The sequence below is a fragment of the Sebastes umbrosus genome, chromosome 1, assembly GCF_015220745.1.
Source record: "Sebastes umbrosus isolate fSebUmb1 chromosome 1, fSebUmb1.pri, whole genome shotgun sequence".
Lineage (NCBI taxonomy): Eukaryota > Metazoa > Chordata > Actinopteri > Perciformes > Sebastidae > Sebastes > Sebastes umbrosus.
The window spans coordinates 39,188,656-39,204,586 of NC_051269.1; the positions used below are offsets into that span (position 1 = coordinate 39,188,656).

Below are 15,931 nucleotides of genomic sequence, written 5' to 3' on the forward strand. Positions count from 1 at the left end.
AGAAATGTCCTGAAGTCAAATATATCAGTCATTGTCAGCAATTACTTACTAAATTCTTTCCGGCAACCCTAAAAAAAAAATCAAAGAATAAAGACATTTCCCTCACAAATAAGTGTCATTTTCTTTTTAATTTATATAATTACATGTAATGTTTTATACGTATAGTGAATATAATCAATCAATCTTATTTCTATATATGTATTTTGTATATACAGTTCCCTTTGTTAACACCTTATTTTGAAAACCGGACGTAGTCACACATGCATACTTCCGCTAACTTCGCCAAGTCCCTCTCGAGCTCTCCTGTCAGCTCCGTTCTCTTTATACATCCATACTCAGCTCCATCGGGGCCGTTTGAATGCATTTAACATAAATGTCAGTATATGGGTGCTTTACAGTTGTAGCGTCGGCCCACTTGACCACGGAGATGAAAGCGACAGCCGGCTCAACCGCACATTACCGCGATGCGATAACGTCCCCTGTACGTGACAGAGTTAGCATGCAGCTTCAGCCGTGATGTCTAGCTCTGCTTTTCCTGGCAATGTGTGAAACCCAAAGTGTTTCCATACTTTACTGGATGTGTAGTGTTTACCACGTTGGATTTAAAATGTGAGGGTGCAGGTCGTATCCACGCGGAACCTCCGACGTTTCCTACTTTCTCATTTTGGCTCGCTGCGGTTTGTTTTGGTTGACGGATACGGAACAGATATGACGTCACGTTACTCAGACTGCAACAATAAAAGCCGTAACTTCCTTCTACCTCTGCATAGACTCAAATGAAGCAAATATATCGATTCTGGCATTAAAAAAATCAATTCGGAAAATTGCGATGCATAGGCGAATCTTTCATTCACGATGTACGTATGTGTGTGTGTTGGAGGGTTGATGGTGCAGTGCTTTTTGACTCACCTGACTGCAAAATCTTAGTTGTGTCACGAACAGCAGCAGAAACCATGGAGAAGTGTCTGTAGAGTGGGTAGCACAAAACCCTCCGTCCAAATGAAACCAGGACGTCTTGCAAGGAGCCGTACGTCTGCAAAACACGAGGACATGAAACTCAGAAAGCTATCCAGCACAAAAACAGACCATGTTTTTATTCAATAAGAGAAGGAAATGGAGATGAAACTGACAGTACAGGTTTGGTTCGGTCATATATTTCAGCCCATGAACATTTTTCATCCTCTCCTTTTCTTTTTTAAAGACCGGCTCCCATTGGTGTGCACCGCAGTCGCTGGTGTGCTAATTACTCCTAACTCATTTATTGAGCTGGCAAAATAGGGGGCTCACAACTCTTAAACACCTCTGCAGCCCCGGCCTGTTAATTGCAGCTCGCTTCTCTTTAATCACTGCCTCCACTCTCAGATTTCTCTCCGCACTAATGGACACGCAGCCCGGAGACAGAAACAGAGATTTTGTATCTCACGTTTCTTTCTCTTTCTCTTCTTTTTGTGGCTCGTTAAGGACGTGTTGCGAGCTCCGCGAGTACGTGTCATCCGGGATCATGCTCTCCCTCGGGCTTGTTTAGAGTGTAAATAAAGTCTGCTGCTGCAGGGAGGTGGGAGGGGGGGAGGGGAGAGGACTCGCATAGTCACACCAGCGCAGTCGGCTGAGGACAAGTAAACATGCAGCAGATGGAGGGGGAGAGGGGTGGGATGATGGGTTGTAGGGGGGGGAGGCGGGGGAAGAGAGATAGACAGTGAGAGTATAAAAGAGAGAGATAGCAGAGAGGGAGAATGGAGTGAGGGAGCAGGGCTGATTCCAGCGGTGACACACAGACAGACAGGCAGTCAAAGACAGAGAGGAATCTATTGTAGAGCACAAGGTGAAGGGAGGAAGAGGAGGAGGAGGCGGGGAGCGGAGGGGGGGATTGAGCGAGGTGGCTTGTCAATAGGAGCCGACAGCTCTGCCAGCTGACTGACGAGCAGTAAAGGGCTGCCAGGCAGGTGGAGACTGTTCTTTACTCCACAGTCACCGCAGCGGCAAGACAGCAAACTGCGGTCAAGGTCGAGGCAACCAAACTCCCACCGAGCAGCCTCATTGGCTCGTTTATAATTAGACTGAGTTGCCCAACACATAATGAGGTCACTCAGGGACACATCTGTAGTGTAGTGTGTGTGTGAGCTCAAACATGTGGCATTAATGAAGGATCTTCTATTCAAATCTGTCTAGGAACTGCTGTCACCGAGAGCCTGAAACTACTGGCAACAACAACAACCCACAACGCTCCTCTTGAGCACCAACAATAATAGGATAAGATACAACAGTATTGAGCACCAAGCCTGGTCTACAGAAACAAAAGCCTTCATTAACTGCTAATAAGTGTCAGCTGATATGTGATTTATGGTTGTTCGTTCAGAGGCTACGGCATAACATGCGCCTTCTAAAAAATGTGTCTACACTTTGGGGCTTCCTTGGCTTCAGAGATAGAGTTGCAAAGTGGAAGGAGCTATTTCAAGAGCCCCTGGTTCCCAAAGTAAAAGTCCCACGACTCACAGTTGGAGCACTTCTACAGCTCGGATCAGCATGAAAGTGCCAGTTACAGTATCATTACAAAAGATTAAGAATTGCGTTAGAAAATATTTGGTTCTTTGATAAAAGGTCGAAGGTACAAGACTGCGTACATTTGGAGGTGGACATTAACTACGATTGAAATGTTTCTTGCCGAAATGCTCCCGTTTCCCATCAAAATCAGTGCATGTATGCAGGTTTTTTTAAACACGGGAAATACGCTAAATATATAGACGATAGACTCCTTTCCCATTGCGAGTATGCCGTGCCGTTGCACTAGCCTTTCTGTGTTTTTTTCCTGATGTGTCACGTTCAACGTCACAGACGCACCGGCCGGCCAGCACCGGAAGCGGAGTTAGAAAACAGTGAAAATGTTGAGGTGGTTTCTCCTTTTTGTTTATATCTGCTACTTATTCAGTCTCTCTTTCAAACTCCCAAACTATTGATCGTTGGAACAGTGGAAAGTCTAACAAAGACGGTTTTGATGAAAGTTTTATTTGGTTTCTGTCAAGGTTGAATGCGTTTTTACAATGATGAGGTGCGAGGTGAAATGACTGTTGTCTGACTGGAGTCTGGTGGTTTTGAGGAACAGGTTCAATATTAATAAACTTTGAATACTTTGAATGGCGCTCCGTGCAGAAGCGGGTGCAGGGCTTCAGGGCTCTAAGGACTGAGTCGAACATGCTGCTGGATGATGGATATACTAACGCTACAACCAAACTCTTCCTCACATCCCTGGAGTCAACAAGCGCCAAGCGGTTTCTCAAGAACGCCGCAAGCAGCAATTTCCAGGAACCTTTCCGAACGGGCATTGCACTGGTTACTGTAAACGCATGGTTTCCTCTACAACGTGACCTCCACACTCAGCTTCCTAGAGTGGAGGGATTTGAAACAACACTGCAGCGTTGCAGAACGGACAGAGAAAAAACACACTTTCACAAAACTATTCCTGCAAAAGATATTACACCACAGAAATGTTAAGAAGCCAAATTTCTGTCGCCACCATCCCCGTGATTAACCATTCTGTACGTCAAGATATTGTTCTCACGATACAGGATCCTGTTCCAAGAAGCTGGTGCACTGAGTAATCTGGATAACTGTGCTGAGTAAACTGTGGATCCTCCTCCAGTCTGTAACAAGGTCCAGGTCAGGTTTTACTCAACGAAAATTATCCAGATTACTCAGTGTCTTCTTCTTGGAACAGACCCTAAGAATCAAATTGAATCTGTATTCATGTTTTCACTGAGGAATAAACACTTGTGCAGTCATCTAAAAAAAACAAAAGGAAAATGTAATCACCATGTAAACAACTGAATTGTGTGTTTGACTGAACAGAAATACTAAAATAAGTGATAATAGAGAGCAGTAAACAACAGAATAAAAGGTGTAATGAGCCGGGACCAAACAGTGACTGTCAAAATAAAGTATCCTTTCAAAACACTAGCCCTAAATGCAGCCATCATCGCCCCAGCAGGAGGGAGAGATTTAACCATTTCCTGCTGTTTTGGCTCGTCAATGTGGAAAGCAAACTTCTAGGAAATTATCTAAAAAACACCAGTGGAACCCAATTTTAAAAATGTGTCCTACTATTGTGCACATGGGGTAAGTTGTTAGACAACATCAGGGAACTCCTATTTCTAATGCCAGTCACACACACGCTGCACACTCAATTGGCTGTCTAGTGGCAGGTTGTGAGCAGACAGACCACACACACACACCCTATCATTTGCTCTTTGAATTGGGAACACCTGTTACCGCTGTTGTACGCCATCCAAGTTCTAACGATTAACAACTCCCTGTAGTTCGCATCGCAGGCCTCGTGTTAGTGACATGAACAGATCCTGGACCTGGACTGTTCACTTCAGAGTCTCTAATGTGTCTTCAAACACCGATGCAACTGTCAACATATTTACACCGAGTGAAACCATGTGTGAAAAGTCTCACAGACGCATTCACACGTCAATAATCACCTCAAGAGTCTCTCTAATCATTTTATAACACATCCAACCTGTAATACATCCAACCCACCCGCTGCCAGTCAAAACAAGCTCGTTGAAGTGCTGCTGCGGAGCCGTGAATTACGAGAGGATTATAAAAGAGATATGTCCGTCTGACATTCTGCCAGTTGTTTATTATTAGCACAAGTAAAGTCCACTATATAAACAAAGGATAAAGGAGGACGATCTGCAGGACAGATAATAATGCACACAGTGCACTTTAATAGACTAAGCTACTTTTTAATATATACACTGGTTTTACTGTATTCTACAGCTTATTCTGCATTTTAGTCTTTTTTTTTTAAAAACTCTGTATGTCAGTTCTCATCCCGCATTATATTCCATATTTGAGATTTCTTATCCCCTGGTCTCTATATCTCCTATATTCTATTATCCAGCACTATATCACTTTTTGCACTACATTCACATGTTTAATAGTCACGTATCTCAGCTGTTACCCTGCACTATATTCACTTTCAACAGTTTTCTTCATCTCCTGGTATTTTTATATCTGGTATATTTTTTGTACTTTGCACTTTTTTACTGCCTTTTTACTAACATGTTTTGCACTATGGAACTGTGATGCTGGAAACTTGAATTTCCCTCGGGATCAATAAAGTTACTATCTATCTATCTATCTATCTATCTATCTATCTATCTGTCTATCTATCTATGAGGTACTGTTGAATAAACTTAAACATGTGACTTTCCACAGCGTCAGTACTGGCGATACAGGAAAATCAAAAAGCATCAAAGAGCAGTACGTAAGCCATTCAGAAGCTGAAAACATGCAATATCATCCAAGGGGTTTTATTGTCTTAATTGGGATCAATGGACCAATAGTATTTCTTTAGCCCGTGAATTTAATAATCCAATCATTAGAATTTCTAAAATATAATAAATAAATGATATTCATTTTCTTTATGTTCCTCAAATTTAAAACTTGAACAAAAAACTTGTGGACTGTGAAAACTAAGTTTTTTTCTTATCTTGTTAAGAATGCTCTTGACCACTCGTAAAATGTTCTCTTACCTAACGCCAAATTCACACCAGGCAGCGGCGAAATGCAGCTCGCCGCAATAATTACATTTTTCTGCGGCCGGGAGGCGTGTTCATGTGTTTCAGGCGAGAAGAAGTTCTTTGTAACACAGGTCAACATGTTAGTGTTTACCGATTGGGTACTGTGGGTATTCTATCGCCGCACTTCACCGCTAAAAGTTAAACTTATTTCCAACTGTTATTTTGGCCGCACTTTGCTGCAGAATCAAAGGGCCGCAGCTCGCTGAGCTCGGGAGCGGCCGCCCGCAGCTTTTCATTGACATTGTATGGCAGCTTGGCGCAGGCAGCACCTAACGCCGCTCTGGTGTCAATTCAACGTGAGAGAAGAGCAAGAGTTTCTTTTCTTTACAATTTTTCTTACTTTTCCAACATAAACCTTTACTTGAAGATTAAAAGAATTGCCTCTGTGAGAAAGTTAGCATTAAGATACAAGGCAAACCTCTCAACTCCAAAAACCTTCTGTCTGGCGCTGACTAGGATACACTTCAATAGAAATCAGGCCCCGTTTCCACCATGAACTGTCTCTCTATTTCCCCCCCCTTCCTGACAAATAAGCATGAGTCTCTTAGCTGGCTAGTTGAAACTAGGGATGGGGATGAAACAGAACATCATTTGGTCCTTTGTTCACTCACCTCCAGCCAGCTGAGAGTCCCGCTGAGTTTTCTGATGGTCCACGGTGACTCTACCTGCAGATGAATAAGGGGACCACTTATCACCACAACAATAACAGACAGGGAATATACACTATAATTAATTCTGCTTGGACAAAAGCATGTTCAGAGTGAAGAGCAGGCTGCAAATTATTTGAAACAAACTAGGGGACTTGTTCTAGACTCTCTCTCTGTATTAGAATAGCCCATTTACATATGATGGATTTTGTTTTAATTCAGCTCTCTGCCGTATCAGATATCAGTAGTATTTCATTCACGCATGCTATGAATCAGCCCCGCTCACCTTGCCTCTCTGCAGCTACCTCAGAGGAGTGACACAAAGAGGCCCGGACTGAGCTCTTGGATCTGCTGGTAATCTCTTAAGGCTCTGAATGAAATGGAAGGGGGTCTAAAGGATTTGAGGATAGAGGGCTTTGTCATCCAAGGCTAAGTGCTGCTCAGGAGGAGTCTCCTCTTCACACACTCACACACTCACTCACTCACTCACGTTGTGCTCTCCCTCTGTAGAGCGCGCCTCATAGCAGTAAGCCAGCAGGATGTCCACCAGGCTGAGCCACACTTGGTGACGGGACGTCTTGTCCAGCAGGTAGGAGCGGTTGGTGAATTTTCTCAGCTGCTCCTTCTCGTCGGCGGTGAACGACACAGCTGCACGACAACAAGGGAATTTACAGTTAAGTGTTTGATTTCAAGTCGCCACGAGTCTTTGTTGTATTCGAGACACTGAACTGCAAAAGGATCCTGTAGTGGGTATGAGAAGCAGCGGCGGTCAGGGGGGAGGAGGAGTTGCATTAGCCACGTTTCCACCGCAGGAACTTTGGCCCGGAACTAGGAACCTTTTAAGGAAACGCATTGCGTTTTGACAGTAGGGACTAGGGTCTAAATTAAGTTCCGCGGACATTTTTATGGAAGTTTTTATTGGACTTTATTATTTGTAATCCACAGAAGACAATCCACAAATGTGTACCATGATTTCCAAATATTTCACTATCAACAAACATGTATTTTTGTGGATGTGACTTTACACAGCACAAATACAAAAATACGTTTGTGGGTAGCGAAATATTTGTAGATCATGGTACATATTTGTGAGTTGTCTTCTGTGGATTACAAATATTATCTACAGATCTGCTGTGGTACCAATTGGACAAAATTCCGTATACAAACAGGAGGAAAGTTACAAATGTCATGTGGCCCATAAATCCACAGGAATGGATCTACAAATGCGCAAATATCATTCCACGTGTAGAAATACACAAATGCGTATATATCACTTTACATGTAAACCTTAAAATACGTATTTACAGAGTAAGTTATGCGTATTTGCAAATCGTCCTTTATTTTTTGTGGATGTGACTTTACACAACACAAATACAAAAATCCAAGTTTGTGGATAGTGAAATATTTTGAAATCGTGGAACACATTTGTGAATTGTCTTCTGTGGATTACAACTAATAAAGTCCAATAAAAACTTCCATACATTTTACCTCCAAAAATACCCCGGTTGGGGGATAGCATTTTCTGAAAGTACCGTGACTTTCATGGTGGAGTTTGCAGGGATGACCGTCGCTGATTTGTAAAACACACACACACACAGTGCCGCTGCTTCAACTGTACCGCTTCATTCATAAAACAAGGAAGTAGTCTAGTATTGATTTAGGACCATTTAAGGGCGAGGGGAGAACATTTTTCTTTGTTTGATAGCATTAAAAGTAAAGTCAGGCTTTGCTGAAGGCTTCGAGACTCATTAATACAGAGAGAAAAAGAGAGAGATTGCGAGGGCGAGTGGTGGAAGAGACAGACAGACAGCACGGCAGTGCTGTGAATGACACACAGAAAAGTTATTTTCTGATTGTTTCACGGCGGTTACGTTCTAAAGCTTTTGCCTAATCATTGTAGGTCTTTAAACCACGGTGGAAATGCGGAAAACAGTGGGCTGAAGGAACCTTTTAATTCCTAGAAAAGTGGTTCCAGGGAGTAAAAGTCCCGGGAACTTTTGATGGAAATCTGGCGATACACTTCTTTAGTTTGCACTCATAAGCTTTTGATGCAAAGACAGACACACCACCCAAACATCATTAAGTATCAAGAGAAAAGGCTTAATGTTTCATTAAAGGTACTGCTGTGATAAAAACAGCTTAATAAAGTGGGTTTAGTGTCCTACGTCTTTAAGATGACGTCCACACCAAACTGGCTGAATCTGCATCATTTTCTCTCAGTTTTGGCCTTCTGTCGACAATAACCCACTGATTTCACATCCAAAGCTGAAACACAGATTTCACATTCTAGTGAGAACAGAGCACTTTTGGAAAACAATGACGTGATGGTGAAGGGTTAAACGCTCTGGACTGAGATTCTGGTATTTCCTGTGAACTCACCAAAATCAGCGGGGAGCCTGGATTTGTAGCATGTGTGTGCACGTCTATGTGGGAGAGCCTGAGTGTTCACCAACTGAAGAATATACCGTCTCCAAATCTCATTAACGCCACAATGCATCGTGTCATCGATGTAGTCCGACCTTGAAATGCAATTATTATGGTAATATAACAGGATCAACTGTCCAGCTGCAGGTGGTTTTCACTCTGAAAGGAGCGGCTCACGGTCCAGCTGTGCGGCAAAACATTGTTTGGAATAAGTGTGAACAAAGTGGAGGGCAAAAGGTGTAAAACACAACTATGTTTAATCACACTGGCGGGACGGAGGCTCCATCTCCACATCAGAGTGCAGAGCGGCTTTCATCAAGTCGACATCGAGTGCAGGTTATAGTCTTAACGTTAAAACTAAACGTCCAGGAACAATTCTACCACAGAGTCAACGAACCCAAACAGCTGCATGAAATGGATTTTCCTTTTTTGCCTTATGCCGGGTTTATGCTCGCCGTAGTGTCCCTAGCACGAGAGCCAAAATTGACATCATATAAGATAAAAGAAAATAACTTAAAGGTCCCATGTTGTCAAAAGTGAGATTTCCATGTCTTTTTTATTATAAAGCAGGTTTAAGTGCTATATAAATATTAAAAAGTAAAAAAGTATCAAAACGCTCAATCTATGGAGAAATACACACAGTCCGTATTCAGAAACTGTGCCTTTGAAACAAGCTGTCAGGATTTATGTCCATTTGTGATGTCACAACTCTACAATATATATAATATATTTATATAGTTTTAAACATATAAATTCTAAATGTGTCCCAGTTTATTTCCGGTTGCAGTGTATGTGAATGACATCAGCTGACACATCAGGAAGTAAACATGGATCAAAACTGTTGCCTAGCAGCGTAATTCCTCTGAAATGAGCTAAAACGGAGCGTTTCAGACAGGAGGAGAAATACAGGCATATTCAGGCAGACAGTATGAGGAAAACACTTTTTTTTTTTAACATTAAAGCATGTAAACATGTTGTAGTAGAAACATAAAATACAAGTATGAACTTGAAAATGAGCCGGATATGGGACCTTTAAATTAAGAAGTAAAATAATGAATTGGAAAGACGACTTTAATTGCTTTAAAAGCAGGAAGTCTTCGGGAAATCTACATTGGAGTAAATATTTCAGCCTAATCAAATTGTTTCCAAGATATTAAACCTTTCAACTTTTGTTTAATTATAATACATTTAATACTTGACTCCTTTTTTTTAGAGGGATTGTATAAAGGTGATAAAAGTATGTCTGGAGTTTACAGTTAATTACAACTCCTCCTCGGCATGGAGGAGTTTGGTTTTATGGCAGTAGTTGACTTCTTTTGTTTGTTTGCCCTCTGGCGTTTCAGAGAATCCTGCAGCGAACAACGCGTTGAGCATAAACGCCTTTGTGCGTCTTCATAGCTCGTGTGCCATCTGTGGAGGCCCGCGCCACAGTGCCTCCGGCGAGTATGAACAAAGTTTAACCACACAGTGTCAGAGCATACACACCGCTAACGTGGATACCTGAAAACTGTGATGTGGATGCATGTAAACTACGATTTTTAAAAGTTATATGTATTTTCCTGTGCTTCAGGTTCACACTGTTTCCCACATATTCACACCAGCAAAAACCCGGTTTCTACAATTAGCCTATGAACTGATATAGTGGAGCAGCTGGGGGCAAAGTGCCTCGTCGAGGCGCAACATGACAGGAGGAGTTGATGAGCAGCAGAAGGAAAAACAGGCCAAACAGGAAGACATTAAATTAGGAAAATTAGTAAAGCCAATCCCGTTTGGACATGTTTGACAGCTGAGCGACTACAAATATAAACTTCCATCATATGAAAATATCTCAAAACCTCTACTTCGCCGCTCTCTGCAAATTCTCTAACTGTTGCCTTTTGAAAGAGACATCTGCTTAATGGGGGATCTGTGACAAGCCTAATGGGGCGACACAAACAGACTTCAATCCCATTTAAGCTATCTGCGGCGTTCGGTATTGAAAGGCGCTCTGGATGTCTGCAGGAGGAACGCGCTGCAACTCAACTGCTTTTTTTTCTTTCTCCCAGCAGCTTATAAAACAGCTGAAAGCAATTGCTCTCTGCATGAGGAGAGGAGAGTCCCTGTACTGAGATGTATGTGCAAGACGCACTGCACAAATACACAAACACGGGCACACTCAATATACACACACACACACACACACACACACACACACACACACACACACACACACACACACACACACACACACACACACACACACACACACACACACACACACACACACACACACACACACACACACACACACACACACACACACACACACACACACACACACACACACACACACAGCGCTTCAGAGTGATCTCTCTGGCTGCAGTGGGAACTTGGCTCTGCTGGGAAGGAGATTCCTGCTGCATTACGTCAGCTTTTAGCTCCCTGCAGGCGCTACCTGAGTCCCTCGCCGGTGCAGCTGCGGCGGGGGAGAGCCGCAGCCGAGCAGAACTCACACAGACACACGTGCACGTGCACCCTGCACACACACACGCTTCTTCAAACACTTGCAGAGACACACACACATAGAGAGAAGATTTAAACACACTAACTTGCACAAGTAAACAGATATGCAAGCGAACGGCGAGGACGCACAGGCACTCGAGGGATAAAAATAGACGCATCTAGTATACAAATGTTGACATAACGCAGCGTTTCTAAAAGCGTGTTTGTGGATCATCATTCACACACAAATAATCCTGGAGATTTCAACGGCTGTAAGTGCCGTCTGTTCCGAGGAAAGATGTTGCACAACACTCAGATTTTGCAATTAAAAACTGATATTTAAAATGAATAATAGTAACATCTAAATGGTGACAGATCACCAACCCTCTTGCAAGTTGGACTCATGATGCTGATATATTCCTCATTAAACCTGCAGTAGGCAGAATGTTTTTAGCATCATTGGGCAACAATTCCATAATAACCTTTCAGCATATTGTAATTCAAGTGTTCTGAGAGAAAACTAGACTTCTGCACCTCCTCATGGCTCTGTTTTCAGGCTTTAGAAAATCTAGTCTGTGACGGGAGACTTTGACCAATCACAGGTCATTTCAGAGAGAGAGAGCGTTCCTATTGGCTGTTCATTCAACGGAGGCAGCTGTCAATCACTTGCAAACTCCGATCAAACGTTCAAATTAGGCAGCACTGATCAAATATGAATCAATATTGTGTTACTCTAATGCCGGGGAGTCAGGGGAGAGAAAATGTAAAAAAACGCATCAAAGATCCACAGTGCCTGGAGCTCATTAGACAACACCAAGGAGCTAGCTGGTGGGCGGGGTTGTGTCTGAAATTTTTAAATCTGATCGAGATCAATGCCAAAAGGCCCTAAGACACCAAGCCTAGTTTTTTCCCACAGTGTCCCGCATCATCGGCTCTAGTGTACCCGTGTCTGAACAGTACACTACAAGATGTTTCTGAAAACATTTGAGGTGAGAAATAGGCATTACAGTAACAGAATATTGATTCATATCTGATCAACGCTGCCTAGTTTGACCGTTTGATCGGAGTTTGCGAGTGATTGACAGCTGCTCAGAGACGGCAGACTACAGCTCTGCTCTTACTGCTTGTTTTCCTCCGGTCTGTGAAATCTTGCAGATGCCGTTAGGAGCACCGGAGGACACAGAGGGACATGATTTTTTCAAATTTACCTGTCTCGTGCACTACTGTCAGGATATGGCGACCGTTTTATAAAAATAACTTTAATTTAATCATATTTGCTCCAACCTGCCTCCCCCCGGCTTTAATTCTTTTCCATTAATTCTGCAGCCAAACCGGTGACGGGGAGGTTAGCAGACCTGATAGATTTACCCAACAGCACGTCCATTCATCTCCGCTACGGAGCCAATCAGCTCTATCGGGCATTAGCACACAGCGCATGAGGGCTTCTGCTGATTGCAAATTAATTTCTGACCTAATTCCTCCAGTTGGAACGGCAGCCTGGCTCTTCACTGCTCTCTACAGGTCCAGATGGCCGGGTGGCGTGGAGTAAATATGCTTTGTCAGAAATACTGCTGAGGGTTTGGAAAACGCTCCTCGAAAATTTCACAAATGCAAAAGGTCGGCATGCGACCTTGGATGGCAGAATTCTGCACACACACACACTGTGATCATGTCAAGCATCAAATCAAAGGGATATTTAACGACGCAGTCTGCTCAGATTATAAACTCTGGGTATCTAACTTGGTCAGATTTCTACAGCCAGCCATAACAATGTGCAGCAGGTAGACAGAGACGGAGCTGTCAGCACCATTTAGCCTGGACCAGTGTGTGAACGCAGGCCTCCAGTGGACAGCTGTGGCCTGTCAGTGTCCTGGCCCCGACACCGGAGAGCACACAGAGGGGCCAGTTTCTACTTCATTAGCACTTGTGTCCACAACCATCTGTCAGGTGACATATATATCAGACTTAGCAGAAGCAAAAAGGAGAGAAAAAAATCTCACATGGAGGAGTCGTGGTCGCCATTTTAAAAATATACGACAAACAGTTAAAAATCACGAGCGTGCTTTTTGAGATTTGATGGCAAACCGCTTAAAATCTCGCCATTCTTCACACTCGGCTGAGGCTAATGCTATTTGACCTGTCAATCAAGCCATTAAGTTTAATTTGGCCCATTTATCTACGCCCGGGCTCCCGACTGAGGCACTCTGTCTTAGAATGCAGAATGAGGCGAGGGAGCCGGCGGGGCTACGGGGAGCCGTAATGGTCTTCGGAGGCTAAACTCAGGCTGCGGCTAATGGCCTTTGCATTGCTGACTGATGGCTGCTCATCAGCGACCGGGGGGCCCTCCTCACGCCGGTGGAGACCGTGACCCGGCAGAGCCCTCCCTCCTGCGATAATGCTATCTGTTTAATCTAAATCCTCTCGCAGGAGTGCGACACCCAATGCACTACACATAAGCTGTGGCTGCGAGCCACGCGCCCGCTTAAACAGTGGAAGTGCTGGAATTAGCAGGCTGTTAGAGGAGCCGGATGGCACAATTAAATAGTCTCTCGCAGTGCCGGGGCTTCACGAGCTATCGCTGCTATGAAAGGAGAAGTGAAGCTCCAGCCAACAAGCAGCACGTCTCAATCTAAGTGAATGAGCCATTGATTTGAAAAGGATGGGAACTCATTAACGCAAAGAGAAAACCTTGGGAAAAAATATATTGAAGACTAGGGCTGTCAAAGTTAACGCATTTTCCAAGGTGTCCCTTGACCTCTGACCTCAAAATATGTGAATGAAAATGGGTTCTATGGGTACCCACGAGTCTCCCCTTTACAGACATGCCCACTTTATGATAATCACATGCAGTTTGGGGCAAGTCATAGTCAAGTCAGCACACTGACACACTGACAGCTGTTGTTGCCTGTTGGGCTGCAGTTTGCCATGTTATGATTTGAGCATATTGTTTGATGCTAAATGCAGTACCTGTGAGGGTTTCTGGACAATATTTGTCATTGTTTTGTGTTGTTAATTGATTTCCAATAATAAATATAGACATAAATTTGCATAAAGCAGCATATTTGCCCACTCCCATGTTGATAAGAGTATTAAATACTTGACAAATCTCCCTTTAAGGTACATTTTGAACAGATAAAAAATATGATTAATTTGCAATTGATCGCGATTAACTATGGACAATCATGCGATTAATCGATTGACAGCCCTATTGAAAACACAAGACGGTAGAATTATTGGTCTTTTTTCTGAGTTGTCACAGTCTAACTCAGCAGATGTTTAAACTGGTCAACATGCAGCAGAGAGAGATGTAGTGATTAGGGAAGGTCCAAGTTCAATCTCTCATAATGGAAAGTGTCTTTCCTGTTGAAGAGCCCTGAGGCGCTCTGGCAGGGAGCTCAGCTCTGTTGCTTTCCAGCCGACCTTCCTCCAGAAGAGGCCAGTGAAAAGACTCATGTGTCCTTTGGGAATTAATATATTGTCAGAGAACAATGTCAGCGCCCTGCAGGCATAAATCCCTGCCAACACTTTCTCCGTTTCTCTGCATATACACTATTTCAAGTAACAATATATATACTACTAACTAGTGGAAGTTTTGGAGGAGTACTACTGGGGATAGTAAAAATGGTAAACAAGAGTATTTTTAACTTGGTAAAGTAATATCATCAAACAATGCATGATTGCCCTCTCAGTTATCTGCAAATTCATGCCACCTTCTGGTAGCCTTCAGTCACTACTTTGCTGGTTACTTTTAATTGCTTGAAAAACTGAAATGTTTTATTATTTATATTAACATGTGGTATTTATTACACTATGAAGACAAAACTTTATTTTATCTTTTTATTAAATCATTTAATTTTTTTGAGTTCGTTTTTCACCTATAATTTGTCTGTTCACTAGAAAAGAGCACAAAGCACAAATTCATGCTACTGTTTTTTTGGTATTCCTTGTTTGGAAATAGTATTCTTTGTATGTCAAAAAAGTCCTAAAAAAGTCATAATAAAGTCGTAGTATAGTATTTTCAAAAAATATTAATGTCTATTAACTGTAAATTGGTGGCAAGCATATACATGTATAGCTGTCTTTAATTTCAAGGTTAGGTGGGTTCCTATTACAAGCCCTAAGGGTTTGTTTTTTTTCAATCCACCTGTGCATTTATTTATGTATTTTATTTTATATCTCTTCTCTTTTGTTTTAATTTATTTCATGCACAAATAAAGAACTAAAGATTATGAAAGGATAACATGAACTCACCAGCTTCTCCCTCCTGCTCCGTCGAAGGACTCAGCTTTTCCCACCACGGCCTGAACTTCAGCAGCCCCTTTATCTCATCGTCCTTGAACATATCAGCCCTGAAATTACACGTAGATGTCAGCAGACGGTACAGAGGGGGGGGGCAAAAAAACAATGTTTTAGTGTTTCAGAGGATTTGACTGTGATAAACTCACAGGTAATGGTCGGGAGAAAAAGCAGATGCCTCTGCATCCAGCCGTGCCTTCCTCCTGTCGGCTGCTGTCGTTCCTTCTGGGTTCTTGTTATCAGTCACATCGCTCAGTTCCTCCTGGCAGGACAGACCACAACATGTTAAATCTGCAATGTCATCTTGAAGTTTAACTCTGGTATTTTTCAACCTGGACTCTATTTTCCGATGTTTTTGTGTCTAAGTGACTGTTGGGGATGACACTTTTCATAACCTTTCCAATAATCTTGTCAGACTCTTATAATATCAATCTGAGCCTGTCAGTGGCAAAAATAAACACTTTTAGTGGACGGAAATTGACGAGAAGGAGGAGTTGA

The 15,931-nt window shown here is 42.8% G+C and overlaps 1 protein-coding gene across 3 annotated transcripts in view; it reads right to left on the minus strand.

Annotated features, from left to right (window-relative positions):
- Positions 1 to 15,931, minus strand: part of shq1 (SHQ1, H/ACA ribonucleoprotein assembly factor) — a 40,851-nt gene that overhangs the window by 18,810 nt on the left and 6,110 nt on the right. For all 3 annotated transcript variants that reach the window (XM_037782465.1, XM_037782457.1, XM_037782449.1), the window contains exons 6-10: positions 15,583 to 15,695; positions 15,389 to 15,486; positions 6,723 to 6,880; positions 6,197 to 6,250; positions 910 to 1,033 (exon numbers count right to left, since the gene is read on the minus strand). In XM_037782465.1, coding sequence (XP_037638393.1) covers positions 910 to 1,033; positions 6,197 to 6,250; positions 6,723 to 6,880; positions 15,389 to 15,486; positions 15,583 to 15,695 — 547 coding nt within the window. The remainder of the gene's footprint in view (positions 1 to 909; positions 1,034 to 6,196; positions 6,251 to 6,722; positions 6,881 to 15,388; positions 15,487 to 15,582; positions 15,696 to 15,931) is intronic.